The sequence below is a fragment of the Tubulanus polymorphus genome, chromosome 2 (genome assembly GCF_964204645.1).
Source record: "Tubulanus polymorphus chromosome 2, tnTubPoly1.2, whole genome shotgun sequence".
NCBI classification, from domain to species: domain Eukaryota; kingdom Metazoa; phylum Nemertea; class Palaeonemertea; order Tubulaniformes; family Tubulanidae; genus Tubulanus; species Tubulanus polymorphus.
Genome location: NC_134026.1, coordinates 9,397,556 through 9,417,970, shown reverse-complemented (window position 1 = coordinate 9,417,970; position 20,415 = coordinate 9,397,556). Strand labels below are relative to the sequence as shown.

Genomic DNA, 20,415 nt, shown 5'->3' with positions numbered 1-20,415 from the left:
TTCCAGTCACAAGTTTGATTTTCGAGCCAAAATAAAATCACTTTCTATCTATCCAAAACTCAACAATGAAATTTAACTGACAATGAAAAGAGTTGACTTTCCAGTTTTGCAAAAATGGTTTACCTCCTCAAGTTTACATAACAGAGTTAACAGTAATGCTAGGCCCTCGTTTTTTGTCTTTGAACATTTATCACATTAGATATAACGCTCAAATAATAGCCAAGAGATTCTTATTTTGCCAGGGGTAGCATTGGTATCCATAGAAAAAAAAACACACATATACCCACAGACTCTTGGTTAAAAGATTGATTCTGGTAGCTAGGAGCTCATGGTAAACCTTATGCTAGTACCACACACAATATTTTGTTCCGGGAATATCACAAATTCTTAGCAACCCCAATGAGCACCCACTTAGGTGTGAGCAGTGAGCTACTAGTATATCATATCAATTCTATTACATAATGCAAACAATTAGGAGAATACATTGAATACAAAATAAAAAAATATGAAAATTACCACCTCCTGTCCATTATCATCTAACAATAAATCTTTGTGAAAAATCGCCTATTTTTTCATCATATACCGGAAACTTGGCTTATGATTTCAGCTGACTGGTTTTGATTCGAGAACCATTCCATTGTGTGAATATATATATAAATATATATATATATATATATATATATATATATATATATATATATATAATTCATTTAATTGCAGTCTTTCTCAATGCGTTTGGACGGATCTGCCACTTCGTAATGACAGACATAAATGACAGACGAGCACGATGATTATACTTCAAATCAACTCATATCGCAATGAACAGCAAAGTCGGGAAAATTCTGAAAAATTTCATGCACCTATAAGTTAAGATAAATACCGTAATTAACGCGATAAACTCGAAATATTTTGGAATGATTTTGCTCGCAATATTTGGTTTACTGCATGAGAAAATAAGAAAAACGCACCGGCAATAAGGAGATCCAAGAGACGACATTCGATAAAATTTTGTTTTACGCCGGTAATGGTATTGCCATTAGTATTCTCGTTCGTATTTCTAATTATCAAATCGTAAATAAAACACCTAAGCAGGATTTTACATATACAAACAAACAGCTATTCAATCGCGTGACTTCTGTAAGAAACTTCTGATCTTTATGTACAAAGTATTTACACGGCATTTGCTGTAGTTTTGGAAGGTACCTACGCGCTTTTTCAATCCGATTCTGATTCGAAGGAATTCTTTACTGAGAAGAGAAATAAAACCATATCGTAAAATGCCCAAAAGTAATAATCGGTCCGATCGAACGTGAACGATTCCTTTTCATTATTTTTCTCGAATCCCTATTTATTTACAAATTATGCAGTAGGAAACATTAACGTAGCGTTTCTACAGATGGTGGCATTTCCATATCTTTGGCTTACTCCGATCAAATCAGATTCAATCTATGACATTGCATTTATGGCCGTTTTTCAATAAACAGAAAATGCCCCTGCACTTATCAGGTAGAAAATCAATCAAGCATTGTTTAGAACGACAAGTAGGCACTTGACATTTCGTAAATTTGTAACGAAACCAGGCCCAGTTCGCAGTTAAGACTCTACTAGAAGATAATCGAATTCTACTCTAGACCGATACCAAAACTAGTTGAAGCAAGTTTAGAGTGCTAGTACATATCGTAGACACAACTCAAATCCTTTCAAAGGCAAATTATCACTTAACTCAGACACAAATTTCATAGGTTGTTTGAATCCGATTCTAATCCTGATCTAAGGTTTGTTTGTCTTCGATTCTTTCTCTCGAACAGAATCACCGGTCACGATTGATTCAAGTTTATTCAACTTCATTTCTTTATCAATCAATAATGGAAGCACCCGCAACCCAGTTAATGGTCTAAATCTTTCAACAGTACACAGAATCGGTTTTTTCCTTTTTCATTCTCAGTCAAACAAGATACCAGTTTGAAAATAAACACAAATATATAATTTTCACTAGGTCTATCTAATACTACGGAGATGATTTGCATAGGAAGACAAATGTAAAGAGATATTTCAATAATGAAAATATCGCACAAGTATTTTTTGCCGATGACATCATCAAGAGCCGCACAGAATCGGTTCCTATTCCTTATCTACACATTCTTTTCTTAAGAAGATGAATGAAATAAATGCATTTACATCACAGTCCTATATAGGAGGTCTTCACTTATGTACACGTATACAAAATAACGAAAACGTCATTTCGTACGGGTTTTTTTTTGTTGCTGTGGATAATATTTACAAATTTCGTGATTTGCACAGTTCCCTGGTAATATCAATATACACTCGCTACACACAAACAAAAACAGATTTATCGATCATTACGACCTTATTTAGCAATTCCACACGACACACACGCACGCGCAATAACAATACCTGATTTTTGGAAGTGTTCATAAATGATGTCCACAATAACAGGGAGATATCCTATGATTAACACGTTCAACATCAATATAACTTCAGCTACTACATTGGTGGTTGAATACACTCAAATACATTCATGACATGAATAATCAGCAATGTTTCTTGTCCCCTATGGCCGATATATATTGTTGGAAATATTTCATTTGTTGATTTAATCAGGACTTTTGATGACTTTTGTCAAATAGATTTTCAGTGGACAAGGGAGAGGGGGTTGGAAAATGTAATATTTTTTTGGTGGACATCATTTATGAACGGCCCCTGACGTATTTATCTAATATAAACATTTTAATGATTCAAAACTACAAACCGAACGAACGAATGTAATCAACTTATATCTCAATTAGCTCATACATCGTAATAGCCTAAGTACACAGTTTTCGCACCCGAAATGAGATTTTAGACCTGAAATTCTATGGACAAAGATTATTTTGAGGTAAAGTAACAATCGTACACCAATCATATATACAACCCTAATATAATCAGAATGACGCGGTGTCAAATATCTTCAAACCGAAAAACACGACGAGCATATTTCCAGTATGTTAATGGAAGAAAACACGCACTCACATTTCAAACATGAAATATCTAACCGGGTTTTAGAGTAGAAGTACATGAAACACCCTTCGCTAAATAACGCACGCATTCGAATACATGGCTTTCACTCATTGATCCACTTCATCATATATCGCAAGTTTTCGCGGAAATCATGCTATGCTATACACAAGACAATAAGCCACATTCACACTCGGCATCTACCGCTCTCGGTAAGAAATTACCGTTAGCATAAAACGCTGCATTTTTTTCAACTCAGTCTATGTCTATGAAAAATAACAGGATATATTGTTTTACATTTCTTTGAGCATTGATCTATATAGAGCTAAGCTGCCGGAAAAATAATTTGCTCTATTAAGATCGGGTTTTAGTACGGATAGAGTATAAGTGTTGTCAAACAGATAATCACACGCATGTTCTTCAATGGTTGGCAGAAAAGATTACTGCCTCCATGGGCTTGTATCAACATCGCTTATAACCATGGCAACTTTTGATTACATATATTCTAATCAACTAGTTTTGTAACTGGCCTAATTTAATTACACACGCTAACTCTAATTTCTCTAACGGGGTATTCGTGTAGGCAGCTCGAGTATCACAATTCATACGTAATAAAACAAGATAAGACGCGAGTCTCGTCGCGTACAAATGAAATGCTAAACACATCAATGAAAAACAGGAACGAAAACGCAAAAAACACGGAATACTTCTTTGGAATGTTCCTAATGAGCACACTTTTCCTGAGACATGTAACCGCCGAAGAACATACTCGGAGGCGACGGCGACGACGACAGCAAACTTTCACTCGTGCTGTTGCGCAGGTTGCGTCGCCGCGCGAGCTTCGAATTCGGCGACGACAGACTGAACGGCACGCTGATTGCATTGTTGTGAGTTGACGTGGCGCGGATGTTGTCGTCGTTATCGTCGTCGAACTCGGACGTCGTACGCAGATTGACTTTATTCAAACGATCGCGGACCTCTTCGCTGGAAACGTGAAATCGTATGATCGACGCCGGTTCGTTTATCGTAAGGTGCTGCAGTACCATCCGGTTCACGGCGATGGCGTCGCCGGCGAACGCCTCTAAATCTTTCGTGCTGTTGTTTCTGAAATGAAACACCGAGCAAGTGATATTCACTCTAATAGAATAGCCACACTCCAGATGCGGAGAACAGATGATAAGTTTAAGAGCCCATATATACAGAATTTAAGTGATTATCAACAATTTCATTTATCAAGATTTAAAATCAAAATAAACATTTCGAACTCTCACTAGAGATCATCGTTAGGTGATCTAACACACCCGACAATGATCTCTAGTGAGAGTTTGAAATGTTGTATATTTTGATTTTAATTCTTGATAGATGAAATCAATTATCATCTCCTTAATTCTGTATATAGTGGGTTTTAAACCTTTTATTGATTATTCGACTCTGAGCCAAATCTTGGACTGAAGTCTTAACTGTGACTAAGCCTATCTGGTCCATGCAATAGATACACAAACTCTACTAATATCAAGTGTGTACGTAATACGAGCTATGACATGAACTCACCTCATCAGAAGTTTAGGCGTGGCCAGCAGAGTCGTGGGAGCGTCGCGTTTCACCCACGGGTGACGCAGCACGTCTACAGCCGAGTATCGCTGCAGCGGATTACGAACCAACAAATGACGGATTAAGTCTTTCGCTTCCTCGGAGACGAGTTCCCATTCATTGTCCGGGAAATAGTAAACGCCCTCCTGAATTCTTGTAAAAAGTGATTCCTGAAATGGATTCAGTAAAATGCGAATATTACAAATTTATTACTCGCAGTGTTTGCATCGAAAAATGACAATTTTTGGGCCGAACGAACTCAGAGGACAGCCAGCTAGTGTCCACCCGATTTCTCTTATGGTGATGGGCTCTCAGGGGATACATACACCAAACACTGATCAAATTGATCAAAGCCTCTTCCCTCAAAAACTTAAAAACTGATTTGGGCAAACAACAATGGGAGAGTTTTTTGGCTGCAGATGTGTCTAGGGTAGATACATGTATAAACCAAATATAAAGACAATCTATAGAAGCGTCTTAAAAAAAATGATCAATCTCAAATACCTGGCAAGATTCACAAGCTTTCCCTTTCTCCCATCCACAGTCTGTGCCACACGTGCCATAGAAAGGTGGGTAACCACAAAGCATAATGTAAAGAATAATGCCCAGACTCCACAGGTCGCATTTTTTGTCGTAACTGGTCGAATCATTCACCCACGCATCGACAACTTCAGGAGCCATATATTCAGCCGAACCCACCTAGAACAACAAACCAACATTATCAAATAAGCCGACAGCTAGATTCAGACCACAAAACTTATTTCACAAAATACACTCCTAAATTATATGATAATAACTCCTAACAACAATCTTAACCACCAACTATGCAGATTGGGTTCCAGGCAACCACAATAAAAACATGGTGAACATAATAAACTATTGAACTTTGAATGTTTTGAAATGGTGGAAAAGATAGGCATATTTTTTGCATTACTACTTTTGATTCACTTCGTTTGGGTCTGTAGATATATGAGTCCTCGGGATGAACTACTATTATATCCACAATTTATAAATAGACCTCTGCCACACCTTATGAAGTATGCAGCTAACTTACAAAATGCTAAGTCCAATTAACTGGAGCGTTGGAACAACCAATCCTGATTATATCTATAAACTTATTAGGTAACAACAAATAACCGTAATTTCAATTATACGTACTGGTGTCAAAAGTTCAGGTGTAGTCACAGGCGATGTATGGGCACTCTTCATTTTCATTTCACTACCGAGATCAAAATCACAGATTTTCACGGGAAATAGCGTGTCCCGATTTTGGCACAGTATATTTTCAGGTTTCAAATCTCGATGAGCCATTCCTAAAAGATACGAAATAAATCAATATATCTGAACAGTGTAACGTAGATTATTTTCTATCGCTGTATCCTATTTTTGGGATATTTAACTTAGCTTCTGGTATTCACACCTCAGAAGGTGTAATAATGAAAAGCACAAAAGATGGCATTAAAGTCTTCATTTACTCTAGTTAAATAGAGTAAAGAAAACCAAATTTGGAATAAATCAAGATTAACATTACTGTTTCTAATAGAGACAGTATTCTTAGGCTTCATTTAACTTGTCAGTATCCTAGTCATAGGCTTTAGACTATGCTTACACGCCTAAAAACCATGATTTGGATATTTTGAAAAATTTCAGCTAAAAGGCCAAAAATTAAGCTATATATCTGAAAACCGGGTACAGCAAGTAAATAATTATGCAGGAGTAAAATGTGTGTAGAAGAAATGTCTCAAGTTTTACCTCTCTCATGCAGAAAATTGAGAGCCGTAGCGATGTCCTTCACTACTTTACTAGCCTCCTGTTCAGTGAGAGATCCTCTTTGACTGATATTCGCGAGGAGAGTGCCGCCTTCCATCTTATCAAACACGAGATAAAACCTACAAGCGGCATTCAAATGCATTTACATCAATTTCGTAAAGACAAAAAAAAAAACGGTTGAGTAAGATTTTGGCTAAAAAAAAATATCTTGATTTAACTGAATCTAAATTACCAAAGATTTCGATATACATATTTATACAAAAATTCTTAAAGACTAGTCTTTATGTATTTTTGATATTAATAGCAATGTAAAAGGAAGGGAAATCATCAATCTCTTCATATCCATAGGTTTTCTAATTCTACATGTAACCACCATTTGTTTAGTTAATATTCCTTTATACATTATAAATAATAGGCAAATATAATAGATACACATGTTGTAAAAATTACTTATATCAAGCACCGAAATAGATTATTCATTTCAAATCCTTTTTAACCCTTGGCATAACTCTATTTATGTGCAGTGCATAACAACTTCACGGAACTGTTAACAGCCAACAAGTACGCAATAAGTAACCTTCACCATTCACCGAATAACGCAAAGTACCGTACGCTTAGTAAACACTACATTCGAAATGCCAAGAAGCAGACGATCATACGGAGAGTACGTAAAAATCTCTTTCGAAATATCCGGGTCAAACACTTACCGTTCCTCTTCCTCGAAAAATTCGTGAAGCTGCAGAATGTTCAGCTGACCTTGGCAATGGTTGAATATCTCGACTTCTTTGAAGACTTTAATACGACTTCTGCCGGAAGTTTTCTCGATAACCTAGAAAAGGTAATGATACGTGTCAAGAAACCAGCTTGCTATTCCGGAATGTCAACCCCCTCATCCCTAACTAAAATTTCGATATATAAGAAATTTCTCGGATAAAACAGCCATGTAAATGGCCACTAGTAGGGTACCACCCTCGGTATCAGAAATACTTGGAAGAGATAAACCTGAAAAGATGAAATTTACTGAGAGAGAGGGTCAAAGCTATAGGTTTTCACGATCTACCAATTAATGAAAAGGCAACGACGGGAAGACAGGGGTCCAGATCCCCGTGACTACCCTCTTACTTTGCCTCCATGTATGACGGATTTGAGTACATAAACTTTCATTAATTAATTTCAAAGATTGAACTGATGACTTCCAGTTTTCCTCAGCTGAGTAGATCTGAGTTGAAAGGGTAATGAATAGAAAAAAAGAAATTCATTCAAAGAAAATGCAAGTGGACATATAATAGTAATTACCTTCACAGCATATTCTTTTTGATTATTGATGTCCCGTAATTTGTAAGTCAACACGGACGATGTGGCCCCTTCACCGAGAATTTCACCAGTAAACTCGTACAAATCTGAAATTTATGTTAAAACGAAGGATAAGAAATGTTCATCGGCCTAATGTAAAAACTGGTTAGATGTTTCCGAATACATGAACTAAAAGTATCAAAATTATCCATGAAATATAATTATGCTTTATCAATTCTAGCTAGCATGGAGATCATTAGAATAATTCAAATTTTTCGCAATTAGAATAAAGATCACGGATTTATAAATGCATAGTTCTGTGAAACTATAGACGCTGACCCGAGGAACCTCATTCACACTCTAAACTTCTACATCTTTAAGGAATTTAAGTTAGATAATTAGGCGGATCAGTGTTAGACCGCAGTTTAGGGCACATTTCCGCCTTGCAGCACCAATCCGAAGGATAAGGGTTAAAGTTCGGGATGTCGGAAGTGCAGACGCTACAAATTCTTTCTCAAATTTACCGTTGAACGTTTTGATGACCTCCGACGCGCGTTTCTTGCGCTTTCTCCGTGGCCGGTTGACCTGCTTGAGGATATCGTTGTTGCACGTGTTGTTGTTATTGTTGTTGTGGTGGATGTCGTCGAACACGGCTTCGACCTCCTCATCGCAGAACAGACTCTCCGGTCTCGGCGGCGACAAACTGATGCTCATCGCGCTGGCGCTATCGCTGTCGCTGTACATCTGCAACGATTCCAAACCGTACCATACTGAACGCGTGCGAACTAATATTACATCACTCATTTTTCGATCATTGCGTCACCGCTCAGGCAGCACCTATGAACTTCAGTACGTCTTAAAACACACTCTCACTAGATATATCCTATCCTATCCTTATTGAATCATAAAACTAGCATGCGCGCATATAGATATACACATAAATTATATATAGATATAAATCATGACACCGAACTGAACAGGTTGCAATCAAAAACCCGAATAGAATACAATTCATTGCAAAGTTACGCGTTATCATGGCCAAATGCCAGCTAGTCACATGTTAGGGCTTTATCTGTGATGTACTTTGAATACTGGCATCATGCCACTATACACACATAGCATGGGATAGTCACAAGCCAAAACAATACATCATGAGGTACAATCGAATTTACCCTTGCCTTTTTCCAAAACATGAATAATGACTGTCAATGCTTGTAACTAAAAAAGTACATGTCAATTACGTGTACAGGCCCGATAGGTTCCACAAATCCAACTCGATCAACGTATAAATTTTGAACTAGCTACAAGAAATACAGATTTGGACCCGACTACCTTTTTTTACAGCTCAAATAGGATTATACAGTTAAAGAATTCTACAAAGTGCTTTTTTCATAAATTGCGCAACCTCTGAAAAATCAACTATTTATGGCTTAAATGAAGGTAATGTGAAATGGAATTCAATTAGGGCGATCACATTGATGTGTGTTTGTAAAGAATAAGAAATAGGCCTAATTGGGTTACCCAAAAATAAACGCTTCAGTGCACATTATAGTGCGTTTTCTAACTGACCATTAAGATCATTCAGAACCACACTGTATTCAGGCCTATGTAATCCATTCCGTATTCTAGGCTTATGTCCAACAGGCCTATAAATAGGCCCTGCCTGGTATGTTATTTGAAGCTTTCGATTCAGTTTGTGGAAATATCAGATTATAGAATAACAGCTGATGGCTATACTATAATATAAAACTAGTGGAAAAATTCTGGTATAGCTTAGGCATACCTATCTAATAAGCCTACACATTTCTTTTGATACATATAAGCCTAACATTTACAATATACTGATTGAACCCGAAGTTATAACATTGACAATTCACAATGTTATGATTAACAATGATTATTATTATTATTATGTTCTGATAAAACCAAACCAAAACCTAAACTTTCTTTTGCTCAGGCAATGTTTCTGTCCTGTAAGATTATAAACTTTTGGGGAGAATCGAGAGCAGTTTTTAGATCTAGCTGAACTGAAAAATAGTCTCTTCTGCGTTGGCAAAGAAGATGAATATGGCACAACATTGTGACTGTCACTTCTTATTGTCAGACTTCATCTAGTACTCGCCTACATGTTTCAATATATTACGTTCCTTCAAACTAGTGATAAACGATATTATTTTGATTAAGTGCCATCTATTTTTCTATCAGTTGACAGATTAAGCCTTCCCATGGGTATCATTAACCCCAATATCACCAATCAGCAGATGTGAGATCGTAATTGATACAATCGATGATGATAGAACATATCGTACTCATACCACTCATAACAGTTCTCTCACCTAGAAAAATTCCATCCCCATCATATACGTCCAGGCCTAAAGATTTTGATTTAACATCATGCTTTGTAGCCTAGTTTTAAATGAATACCTATTTTGTTTTGCCGCGGTAGGCCTTGTAGGCCTATCAATTTTTTATAGGCTTAATTCCATAATCGGAACTTTGAATTATTCAACTGTTGTTTATTTTAGATTATTTTAAAAACCACGGCCTCGGGAATCAGTAGCCCTATAGACCTATATTTCCTGGTTGAAATTACTGGTTAAGGTTGATAATGAACTAGGCCTACCGGGTAGTTTTATCATCGAAGTCAATACTTCAATATAGACTAACTGCATTATACTGTTAACTGCAGACTGCTATGAATCACCTCTCCTCCAGAAAATTGTGAAAAATTAGATGCTTTCTGGTAGGCCTACATTCAAAGCATTAAAGAACTGATTACAAATTCTATCTGGTTTACAAAAATGACCCAGCTAATATTACGAGAAACAAGGTGTCATTTCTTAAGCCTAATGACAAATTTTTTGTCAAATTATTGAGCAACCTATCTTGACATTGATGTCATAATATTGACAAGGTTTTTGAAATATCTGGTTAGCCCCAGAAGTAGAGGGTGCATGCCACCATCTGCAGATCTGCCACGTACTGTTTAGCGATGGTGAAACAAAACATAGTGGTTGCAAATAAAAATCTTTAAAATATTCAAATTCATCTATAGATACCACTAGCCAGTTACCAGTGATATTTTTAAGTGTCTTTATAGCTGTACAGTCACTACAGAAAATTGCATCATATGTTGGCGACATGGCTTTTTGGCACGATGACAAAGACAGAGAATGACATGTCATGTCACCAGATTCAGAGAAACATTCAATTTAACCTAACTGTAACCTCATGTAGACTGGTTTAGTTTTATGCTCGGGTGACATGTTTATAGTTTTATCATCCAGATTGTAGCCAAATTTACGAGTAATATAGTTGAAAGAAATTTCACCAATCCTTTCTAGCCAAAACTGAACATAAATTTCAATGCAAGTTTAATTAAACGGTACCCATCCCTGATTTTTTTACATTGAAAATAGAGGAACTCTTTTAATTCTGATTGTCTGTATCCTACAGCACAAGAAGCAGACTGAACAAAAATCCGTGCATCTCGCCTGCAAAAAAACCTATCTCTACTAGAGGCAAAATATCTTAGTTACGATTAAAAGCTCCTTTTTCTTCGAGAATTCGTAATAAATGAAAATTTAAATTAAAAAAATTACCGTTGAAATCGTAGCAATAATTGAACGAGTAAAAATGAATAATAATTTTCTACCTTGTCCTTCGTCTGGTCCTGTTTTGTCGTCGGGACAAAGAAAGGCGCTGACGTTGTTGACTGCTGCAATAAATATTCGGTATTCCTCATTTCAATACTGCCTCCAGAACGATTTCACAATCTTTCTCTTCTCAAAACTGTTCTTCCTGCTGCTCAGTCTTTTAAAACTACGCACACAATTCCCGACACATTTGATGATAGTGACGGGGGCGCTCCTTACGTTCTGGTAATTTCGGCCAAAATGACACAAAACCACCACCGAATCCGTCGACAACGCGAACAGCTCTGCTCTCCTGGCCGTTTGACGTGTTGTTGTCGTCGAACGTTCGAGCTCGGCTCATTCTCTACGTGGAAGCAATGTCATTCGAGCATGAGTCATAATTTTTGTTTACGTCGTCTCTGATTGGCTGGAATACGAAATGATGCAACGCGGCTTGTCTATGGTGCTATAGTTATTACACCCCAAAAAACCCGAATATATACCATAAAGACTCGAAACTCCCTAGTTTTGAATATAACATGACATAGACCTCTTATTTTAGTAAACTAATCGTAGTAGTGTTTCCTTTCACTTTCAGATCGATTTTTTCTTTGCTGCAGCTCTCTCAAATTCAATTCAAAGTTTTATTGATACTTTATGAGAGTTTTTGTTAAATTTGATTGAATATTAATAAGACATTGTATTAAGACAAAATAAAAATATAAAGGAAAATCATGGGATCATATTGAAACGACGTGAGAGGTAGGCACTGCTGTCCCGATTAGCAGGTGCCCTCAAAGTGACGTCATTTTTGTTTATCAATGATTATATGTAGGATACCAGACTCCTAAATAAGAAGAATATTTCATCATTTTCACCTGTTGTACATATTCATATTAGACTCGATGATGTAACCTTGACAGAAAAGATTCTTTTACAAACAGTGGTATGTTAGTTTTGATATATTTCCATTGCTAATTTTACAGAATAGAGAAAAATATTAAATAAGGGAATCCCCGTGTTGGGTAATCCCTTTTGAGGCCTGATGAGGGACTGAATCTGTTTCCATTATTTTCGATATTTTCTGTTTCGTTTTAGCGACAAAGATTACGTTAATCGTTATAAGGCATGGCAACTGATGATGAAGAAATTGCTGTGTCGACAGTGACTAATAAGCCAGAGGATAATGGTGAAAATACGAAAACGATATCGCCGACGAAAGACGAAAAGGCAAAAACCCCAGAACCGGATCCTCCACCTCGGGCAAAATCACCGGGATCACCCGCAACAGAGTGTTCAATCTGCCTGGCTAAACTTGAAAATAAATCATTTACGGACAGCTGTTTGCATACATTCTGTTTCGTATGTTTGGTCGAATGGTCGAAGGTAAAACCGGTATGTCCGTTATGCAAACAGCCGTTTAAAAGTATATTTCACAATATCCGCGCGATCGATGACTTCGACCAGTACGACATCCCGCAGCCGGATCCGACGAGCGCCTCGTCGTGGGAGAACCCCGGTGGAGTGCGTTTCCGGTACCGCACGACGATGTTACCCGGACGCGATCGCCGCACGGCGTCGTTTCATATCGCGCATCAGTCAGTCGCCGCGCGCAATAATGAAGAGCACGCGTACAGCTCGTCATCGTCACACGTCGGATCGGTGATAAATGCGCGGCTACGCTGGAGACGACGTCGTCAGGAGGCGACTTCAGATTTTCGACGGATGATCTATGCGAGGGAAACGCGGGTGAAACCGCCTGAACACAGCAGGTACGGGTAAGCATTTTTCTAATATTTTATTTGAAAAACAGAACTCTGCAATGAGGATCCCATGCCACCAGATAGCGTGCCTAACATTAGGGCAACTCGGTAGAATTTGTTAGGCCTTTTTTAGCCCACTTAGACCATCTACGGTATATTAGAATTAAGTTAATATCGTTAACGTTTATTTTCCGTTTCATTTAAAACGGAAAATGATTGGCGTTTTGGAAAAGAAATTAAAGCCGTACCGCACATTGTTGTGTCAGTTAAAAATGCTTTCAAATCGTGTGCACGATGCGTTTCAATTGGAACAATAAACGAGAATGCGATGCGTTCAACACGCAAACGATGCACAATTTTCGTTAAGTTAATTGCAAGCTGTACGGTAAGTCTCAGCAGGCTTTTGCCTTCACTTTTTGTTCATTGTCCATTCATCTGTTTGTCTGTCTATCCGTAGACAGAATCCAGTTGTTTTGGGGGGAAGAACTCATTCAATGGATTGTCTATGATATTTGGTTTATACATGCATCTAGACACAGACACATCCGGACTCAAGATGGTCGTCCTGTGACCTTTTTGTGCCCAGAAAGGTCATTTTTGGCCTGAATTCCGAGACTTGTTCTAATGGTTTGCCAGTGAAATTCGTGAGGCCTACTTTGGGAAAATATCTTTATCACATCGCGAGGGGTTTTCAGTCAATAGTCATACTATCAGTGGCCATCTTGTATCATCAGTCCTCGTTCATGGATAATGGTTTTTTATTGGAAAAGGAAACAGGTTTTAACTTATGATTTTGATATTAGATAATTGTAGTGCACTGTGTAGGATATATCTCCTATTCTTATGGAATTTCGATTAACCATTTTTTTTTCCTCACAACCAGGGCAGTTGAATATTGAATTATTCAATTTGCCTATTTATATTGATACCTATGCACGCTCTGTAACTGCAATCAATTGCAATGTGTAGCTTATGACTTTTTCTATGATTGTGCAGAGTTTCAAGGTCAAGTTTTTGTGTAAATGGTAACCATGCATTGTGTGCATTGTAGGCTATATAGCAGTATAACTTAGTAATTTTATTTTAGGCCTCTATTGGTACTTTTCTCAACCACAATCAATTGTAAAATTGTAGCTCGTGACATGTACTATGAATGTGGTGAGTTTCAAGGTTATCGGTATCTGTTTTATGTTCACCAGGCGGCATTAAATATTAATTGTTAATGTCAGATCATTGAGCATTTCAAACCACTTCCCAAGTGGGCACAGTGTCCCTGGATCCCTAGTTCATATTATTCATATTGAAATAGTCAGATTGCCTAGCATTTCATACCACTTTCTGTGTGTCCGACCTAGTTCATTAAGGTTATTAATTTCTACCGCTTCAGATTCAGAGATGTGTCGCCAGAATTTTACCGTCAGAATCCAGCTTGTACGCATCGCCTCGTGCCATGGTTGAACCGTGAATTGAACGTTCTTCTCAACAATCACCGTGATAACGTTCAGTTTGTGCTCGAATTGATCATCGACCTGGTAAAACGGTTCAGCATCCGCAGCCCCGAGTTCCGCGAGCACATACTGACCTTGATCGGATCGCGAGTCGATCATTTCATTCACGAGTTTTATAACTTCGCACGGTCGCCGTACGATATGATGGCCTACGATCAGCGAGCTGTTTACAACGAAGTTGAAGATCGCACCGGTTCGTCTCCCGATTCGGACGGGGACGTTGTGTTCGTAACCGAGGAGCAGGGAAGCCGCGCGACAGCAGGAACACGTAATCTAGAAGCACCGCTGTCGCGGTCGTTCTTTTTCCAGCAGCATTGGGACGTAACTCCGTTGCTGTCGCAAGTTCGCTCGTTTCTCGTAGGTACTGATACGGCGCATTCGGGCTGGGATTCTCCTACGCCGGGAACGTCGGTATTCAGCTCTCCGCCGAGACCCACCAGTCCGAACGACACCCGTTCGCATCAATGTACACCGCCATTGGTCGACGTAAATACCGATTCATCTTCGTCGCCGGAACAAATTCCGAAGCAGGAAACACCGGCCGATGGAGGTGACGTCGTTGTCGATTCGGATGGCAGTAGCGATTGCGTCGTCGTCAAAATCGAGAAACCGTGGGCTGATCGGACTCCGATCTTGCTTTCGTCCGGTTCCGATTCCGAGCACAATATCACCGTCGTGCGAGATAGCAATTACCGTTCGTCGCGAAGGAAGAGAAAGCATCGCGAAAAGCGTAGCGCGGACAACGAAAGCGCCTCCGCAGAACAGGCTTCGAAACGAAAGCGTTCGCGCCACGATCGACGAAAAAGCCATTCGGGACGACGAAGTAAACGTCGCTCCCGGTCAGAACACAGATCATCGAAACGAAAGTCGCGATCGCGGCGACGGCGCTCGCGACAAGAGAGATCGTCAAGTAGAAGCGCGTGCTCGCGTAACAGCAGCGTCGAAGTCATACGCGAAAAGTCGCGCAAGTCGAAAAAGAGCAAATCGCGTCGTAAACACAGAAAACATCGTCGTAAATCAGCGACGTATTCGATTTCCGATTCCGACGTGCAGGTTATCAACACGGCGCGCGACACCGGCGAACGAAACTTGAGCAACAATAAGAGGTACAAAAAACACCCGTCGGGACATAAATCGTCGAGCGGCACTTTGAAAAAACAGACGAACATCGCCGACGATAAGGCCAATAGCGATAGCGCGTTGAATTTGATGAACTCGTCGCCGACGCCCGGTACGAGTTCATCGGCTAGTACGAGTTACGCGTCGTCCGTTACGAGTTACGAAACTAGCGCCGCCGCGATTGAGAGTGGCAGCGGCGGCGTTTCGTGTCGGAAAAACGATTCGAATTCGGATTATACGTCGCCGGCCTGTTCATCATCATCGTATACTTCAACGACGACGACGCGCAACGACGACATTTCGCCGGAATTCGAACTCCGCGAAAGCGAAAATTCCGCGAGTAAACTCGACGACGACGCCGATTCTTCATCTCCACGTCGGGATAAGTTCGATGCTTGTTTAAACGATATTCAGTCGGAAGGAATCAAAACAGTGATGAACTCAACTGAGGAAGTTGTACCGTCGATGGCGTTAACTCATTCGCGTGATGATGATTCTAATTCGGATCCTGTGAGTACGTGTGAAGAGCCGGAATTGCCTACCTCATCTCCATTATCAGGTCAAACTGTGAGCCAAAGCCCTTCTTTGCAAGATCTAGAAACAGTTCGTGATCAGTCGATGATTTCATATCGTTTCACTGATAAATCGATTGAGCCCGATTTTTGCGATGCCGGCGCTGACCGGTCGGTTTTGATTTCGTCGTTTTTGAATATGACTGAAAAGATAACCGGTGACAAAAACGAGGAAGTTTTCTCTGAACCCGTTTTATCCGAATGCCAGTCCGGCAAGTGTGATATTGAAATATTGCCATCCGACCTGGATAACACCGAGGTTGATAAAATTGTCGAAATGAAAGAGGCACCGAGTGACAATCGATTAGAGGTGAATTGTGAATAATGAGAATCATGCGAATAGAGTTTGTTATTCGATATGTTTTAATCCCGATGGCAAAATCAGGCATAACAACAAATGTATTAACTGTTTAGATTGATAAGAAGTGAATAGAAATGTGAAGTTTAACCTTTCGACAAGTGACTCGACATACAGTTGAACCCCGGTACAACAATCCTCACAGGACTAATTCTTTGTTGCAATGGTTACAGTGAAAAGAATTTGACTGGCCGGACTTCCGAACGGGATTTGTATTGCGCTGAATTTGTCATACCGGGGTACCATCCGAGTTCTTATTATATTGCCTAAAAGGCGCCAGTGGACAATAAAGCAGGCAATTTTAGTTATTTCGTTTATAAATGTTTCACCGACCAAATACTAAGTGGAATATTGTGAAAATTGATTACATGTATCTTGTTAAAAACACCTTCGTAAAATTAACCAACATAGCAGTTTTCCAAGTTGCCCACTGGTGTACTGAATAAGGCAGTTTACTGTATTAGGCCATTTTTTATTATTAGTTGGATTATGGGGGATCGGCCGCAAAATTTTTCCAATTCTAGTTATGAAAACAAAATTTATTTTCTTTCTCCCGCTGCCCTCTTATTCATCAGCATAGATACGAAATAAAAGATAAAGATTTTGTATTTTTCCACTGCCACCTTTTGACATCACACAATAAATTACTGTGGACAATGGTGTTCTAATGGGTATATTTGTCAGATTCGTTCAGTAAATAGCGCCATTTGCAAAAATGGTGGCGTCAGTTATGAGTGTAGGCAGTAAACAAGACAATATTTGGGTTTAATTATCCCAAAGCAATCTCCAAATTAGGGCAAGTTTTTCTTTCAAATCCCGCTCTCCTATCACTAAATTAGTAATGAATTCAATGTTTTGAGAGAAAAATAATTTTTAAGTCCATAAAATCCATAAACCAACTTATTATAAATAAAGGGCCTTAGGACAGTAATACGGGGACCAGTTTCCATTCTTCCAGACAAACATTTTAGTTAGCAATAACTCTCAAGGGCCTCAGTTTATTGTAACTCCAAGATATTCCTTGAAAATTCCAGAATTGCCACGAATATTCCACTCCCTCACCAATCTCCAAGTACCAAAAACATCTTGTTTTATACCACTGAATTTTTTATTTCTCCATTTTAAGTTAGGTCTGATTGAATTGTATATCGACAGTAAACTATGCATTGCATGGTCATAATCGTCTACATATAATGCAGATCTATGCGTAGAATAAAACTATCCATGTCATAAAATTGGTATATTTTTGTGTATCCTCATTTTAAAGATTTATATGAGAACATGAACTTTACTTCTGATTCATACATGATAGGTTTCTTTTCATAGTGCAAAATAGTCATAGTAAACATTTTCACAGTGAAAATGGACCCTAGGCACACTATCATTTTGGGAAGTTAGAAAATAAAAAAACAGCTAGCGGAAGCAACTAATCATTGGCTTGGTTCGACAATATCCGAGAGCAGAATTCTAAATACCAGTACATTCATTTTTTAGATGGATCATTTTGAAGGCATTGGCACGATTTGGGCCATAGCTATCCTGCACTACATTTCAAAGAGATGGGGGCAAGGCAAGCAAAAATTTTTGGTTTTGGAATTATCTTCAGAAAAATATATCAACAGCGAAATTATTGGCCTGGCCAAGGCCAACTTGGCCGCCCCCGCTCTGCCGGCCCTGGAAAATGGGTAACTTTCTGGCAGGTTATTGAAGCAAGCTGCTGGATTAAGATTATTCATTTCTTACCCAAAAAGCTTTAAATACATTTTGTGTTAGGCATATATGAATAGATGATTATTTGAAATGAATTCTAAAGCTCATTTCGAATGTTTCGAACACAATGTTTCTTCACTACGTCATGTACTGGTATTTTAGAGTTATAAGTTCTATCTTGGTCTTATTTTTCCTGAAATTATTACACGGTAGTCTGAATATGGAGCATATTGCAAATTATTTGTGGCCCACGTTTGCATCAATGTGCTTTTAATTAGTCATCAACATGAGAATTTCATAATTTTGAATAAAATGTAAAACTAAAAAAAATGTTGGAATGGATAGAATTTTAGATATTTAGAGAGGTAAATATATGAAATGTTGGTAGTTGTCAAACCATGAAATTATCTGGAGAAAAATCACATAAATTCTGTGAATAGCTTTAGATCATTTGTTGTTTATAAAAATAAATAAAATGTACAATATCTTACATGAATAAATTTCTGAATAACTTTATTATGGCAAAGTTTTCATTTTATTCAGAGGATCTAATGCTACATGTTGCTTCATAAGCAGGATCATCTGGGAACATGAAATCCATCTGGTTTATAAGATATCTAAATCAAACATATATTCAGATCAGATCAAAATCTCAATTAATCAAAAAAAATTAGTCTAATTGATCTGGAGTAACGGTGTTCTGTACCTTGAGAGTTGGAACCTACTTAGATAACTGTTCAACTCGGATGGATGTTAAAATATTTTTTGAGACACTTTTTATGAAATACATACCTGGTAATATCAACTTTGATATCACTAAAATCGCACACATTTTTACAGCCCAAACTCAAAGATTCGACACAATATCCAAGGTATCACTTTCTTTATAGGCAGTACCAAAAATTAGTCTTTATGAATATTTGGTAGTACCTAGAAGTTGGTCGAATCTTTGATTTTGGAACCCAGCTATCGTGACAAGGCCCTGTGCATTGACTTGAGGGGAGTCTACTGTAATCCATTATCCGCATTGAATGTGTTTAGCAGTGGGAGTGGTATATCAAATACCAGTTACCCCGTAAAAAAGATTCTGATGGGAATAGTGACCTGCCATGATTGACGACACACAGTAACCCTTAACTCGGACGACCTGGGACTGGCGTAATTTGTGCGAGGTAAGTGAAAATTGAGGATTGGAAAATACATAAGTAAGTCACAAAAATGATTTATCCCAAGTAGTTTTTGACAGAGTTAGTTAAGTCTTTGAGTTGGCCATGTCCGAGTAGGGCGAGTTTTACTGTTTGCAATTGGAGTTTATTCACCAAAGCAAAGTACACATGTTCAAATGACAAGACATGAACTTGTAACAGAAACGCCTTTCTCGTTTGTTTCATGACTGCAACTGTGTTTATTGTTTCGGAGCCCAAAACACTCATGAAACAAGCCAGAAAAGCGTTTCTGTTTCGGATTTATTTCTTACTGAGTGTTTTAAGTTCAAGCTGAATCAATGTTTTGAAATTGCTAAATTGGTGCTATATATGTGATAACTATTCCAATTCAGATTCATGCTATTTTTGGATGCAGGGATTTCGTCCACACTCTATGTGAACAGTCAAGCAGATTCCACACTCAGTGATGCAAATGAAAATATTTAAAACATGCACAGGCAGGCTAAGCATTGGAGTTCAAAGGACTGGGAGCATTCATTAAGTATGTTATTAAGTCATTAAGTAAATTCTACTGTAGCATGTTGAACATTCCCTGAAGAAGGAACAATTAGCACTAGCAATAGCCAAAAATCTTAATCTTATATTTGGTACAAAGATGGATGAGAAATCTTAAACAAGTGCCATTAGCCATACTTTGCTTTGCCTGTTTTGTTTTGCTTTGTTTCACCACTTCAGTCGTAGCCCTGGGCTCAGTTTCACAAAAAAGTCTAACTCAAATTTTTGGTTTAATTGCCATTGGTTACTTCATGTTTTGAATGAGGACAACAATTCAAATTTAACCGTTTTAGGCTTAAACTTGTTCGTTAAACTGGGCCCTTAACTGACGTTAGTATTCTTAACCCATACAGGTTTCAAC

The 20,415-nt window shown here is 38.3% G+C and overlaps 2 protein-coding genes across 3 annotated transcripts; one reads left to right on the top strand and one right to left on the bottom strand.

The window, feature by feature from the left end:
• Window positions 1-718: 718 nt before the first annotated feature.
• LOC141900509 (MAP kinase-interacting serine/threonine-protein kinase 1-like) lies at window positions 719-11,653 on the bottom strand. Its single transcript, XM_074787429.1, has 9 exons — window positions 11,324-11,653; window positions 8,193-8,412; window positions 7,672-7,775; window positions 7,083-7,204; window positions 6,358-6,494; window positions 5,764-5,918; window positions 5,110-5,304; window positions 4,567-4,775; window positions 719-4,119 (listed from the first exon to the last, which is right to left on the bottom strand). Exons 1-9 carry the CDS (start codon window positions 11,411-11,413, stop codon window positions 3,738-3,740), a joined length of 1,614 nt encoding a protein of 537 aa, XP_074643530.1. The 5' UTR covers window positions 11,414-11,653; the 3' UTR covers window positions 719-3,737.
• A 324-nt stretch (window positions 11,654-11,977) lies between these two features.
• Window positions 11,978-18,804, top strand: LOC141900226 (uncharacterized). Of its 2 annotated transcripts, XM_074787020.1 has the most exons (4): window positions 11,978-12,065; window positions 12,139-12,249; window positions 12,402-13,081; window positions 14,454-18,804. In XM_074787020.1, the coding sequence occupies exons 3-4, from the start codon at window positions 12,432-12,434 to the stop codon at window positions 16,588-16,590; spliced, it is 2,787 nt and encodes a 928-aa protein (XP_074643121.1). In that variant the 5' UTR covers window positions 11,978-12,065; window positions 12,139-12,249; window positions 12,402-12,431; the 3' UTR covers window positions 16,591-18,804. The 2 variants fall into 2 exon arrangements, with proteins under 2 accessions (XP_074643121.1, XP_074643120.1); XM_074787019.1 differs by lacking the exon at window positions 11,978-12,065 and having other exon boundaries at window positions 12,132-12,249.
• The last annotated feature ends 1,611 nt before the right edge of the window (window positions 18,805-20,415 follow it).

Bases quoted from the DNA above. Each gene is read 5' to 3' on its own strand.
- LOC141900226 (XM_074787020.1), top strand. From the start codon at position 12,432: ATGGCAACTGATGATGAAGAAATTGCTGTGTCGACAGTGACTAATAAG. The intron at 13,082-14,453 runs GTAAGCATTTTT...CTACCGCTTCAG, and splicing joins CCTGAACACAGCAGGTACGG to ATTCAGAGATGTGTCGCCAG.
- LOC141900509 (XM_074787429.1), bottom strand. From the start codon at position 11,413: ATGAGGAATACCGAATATTTATTGCAGCAGTCAACAACGTCAGCGCCT. The intron at 5,305-5,763 runs GTACGTATAATT...TTGTTGTTCTAG, and splicing joins CACCTGAACTTTTGACACCA to GTGGGTTCGGCTGAATATAT. The intron at 4,120-4,566 runs GTGAGTTCATGT...GTTTCATTTCAG, and splicing joins ACGCCTAAACTTCTGATGAG to AAACAACAGCACGAAAGATT.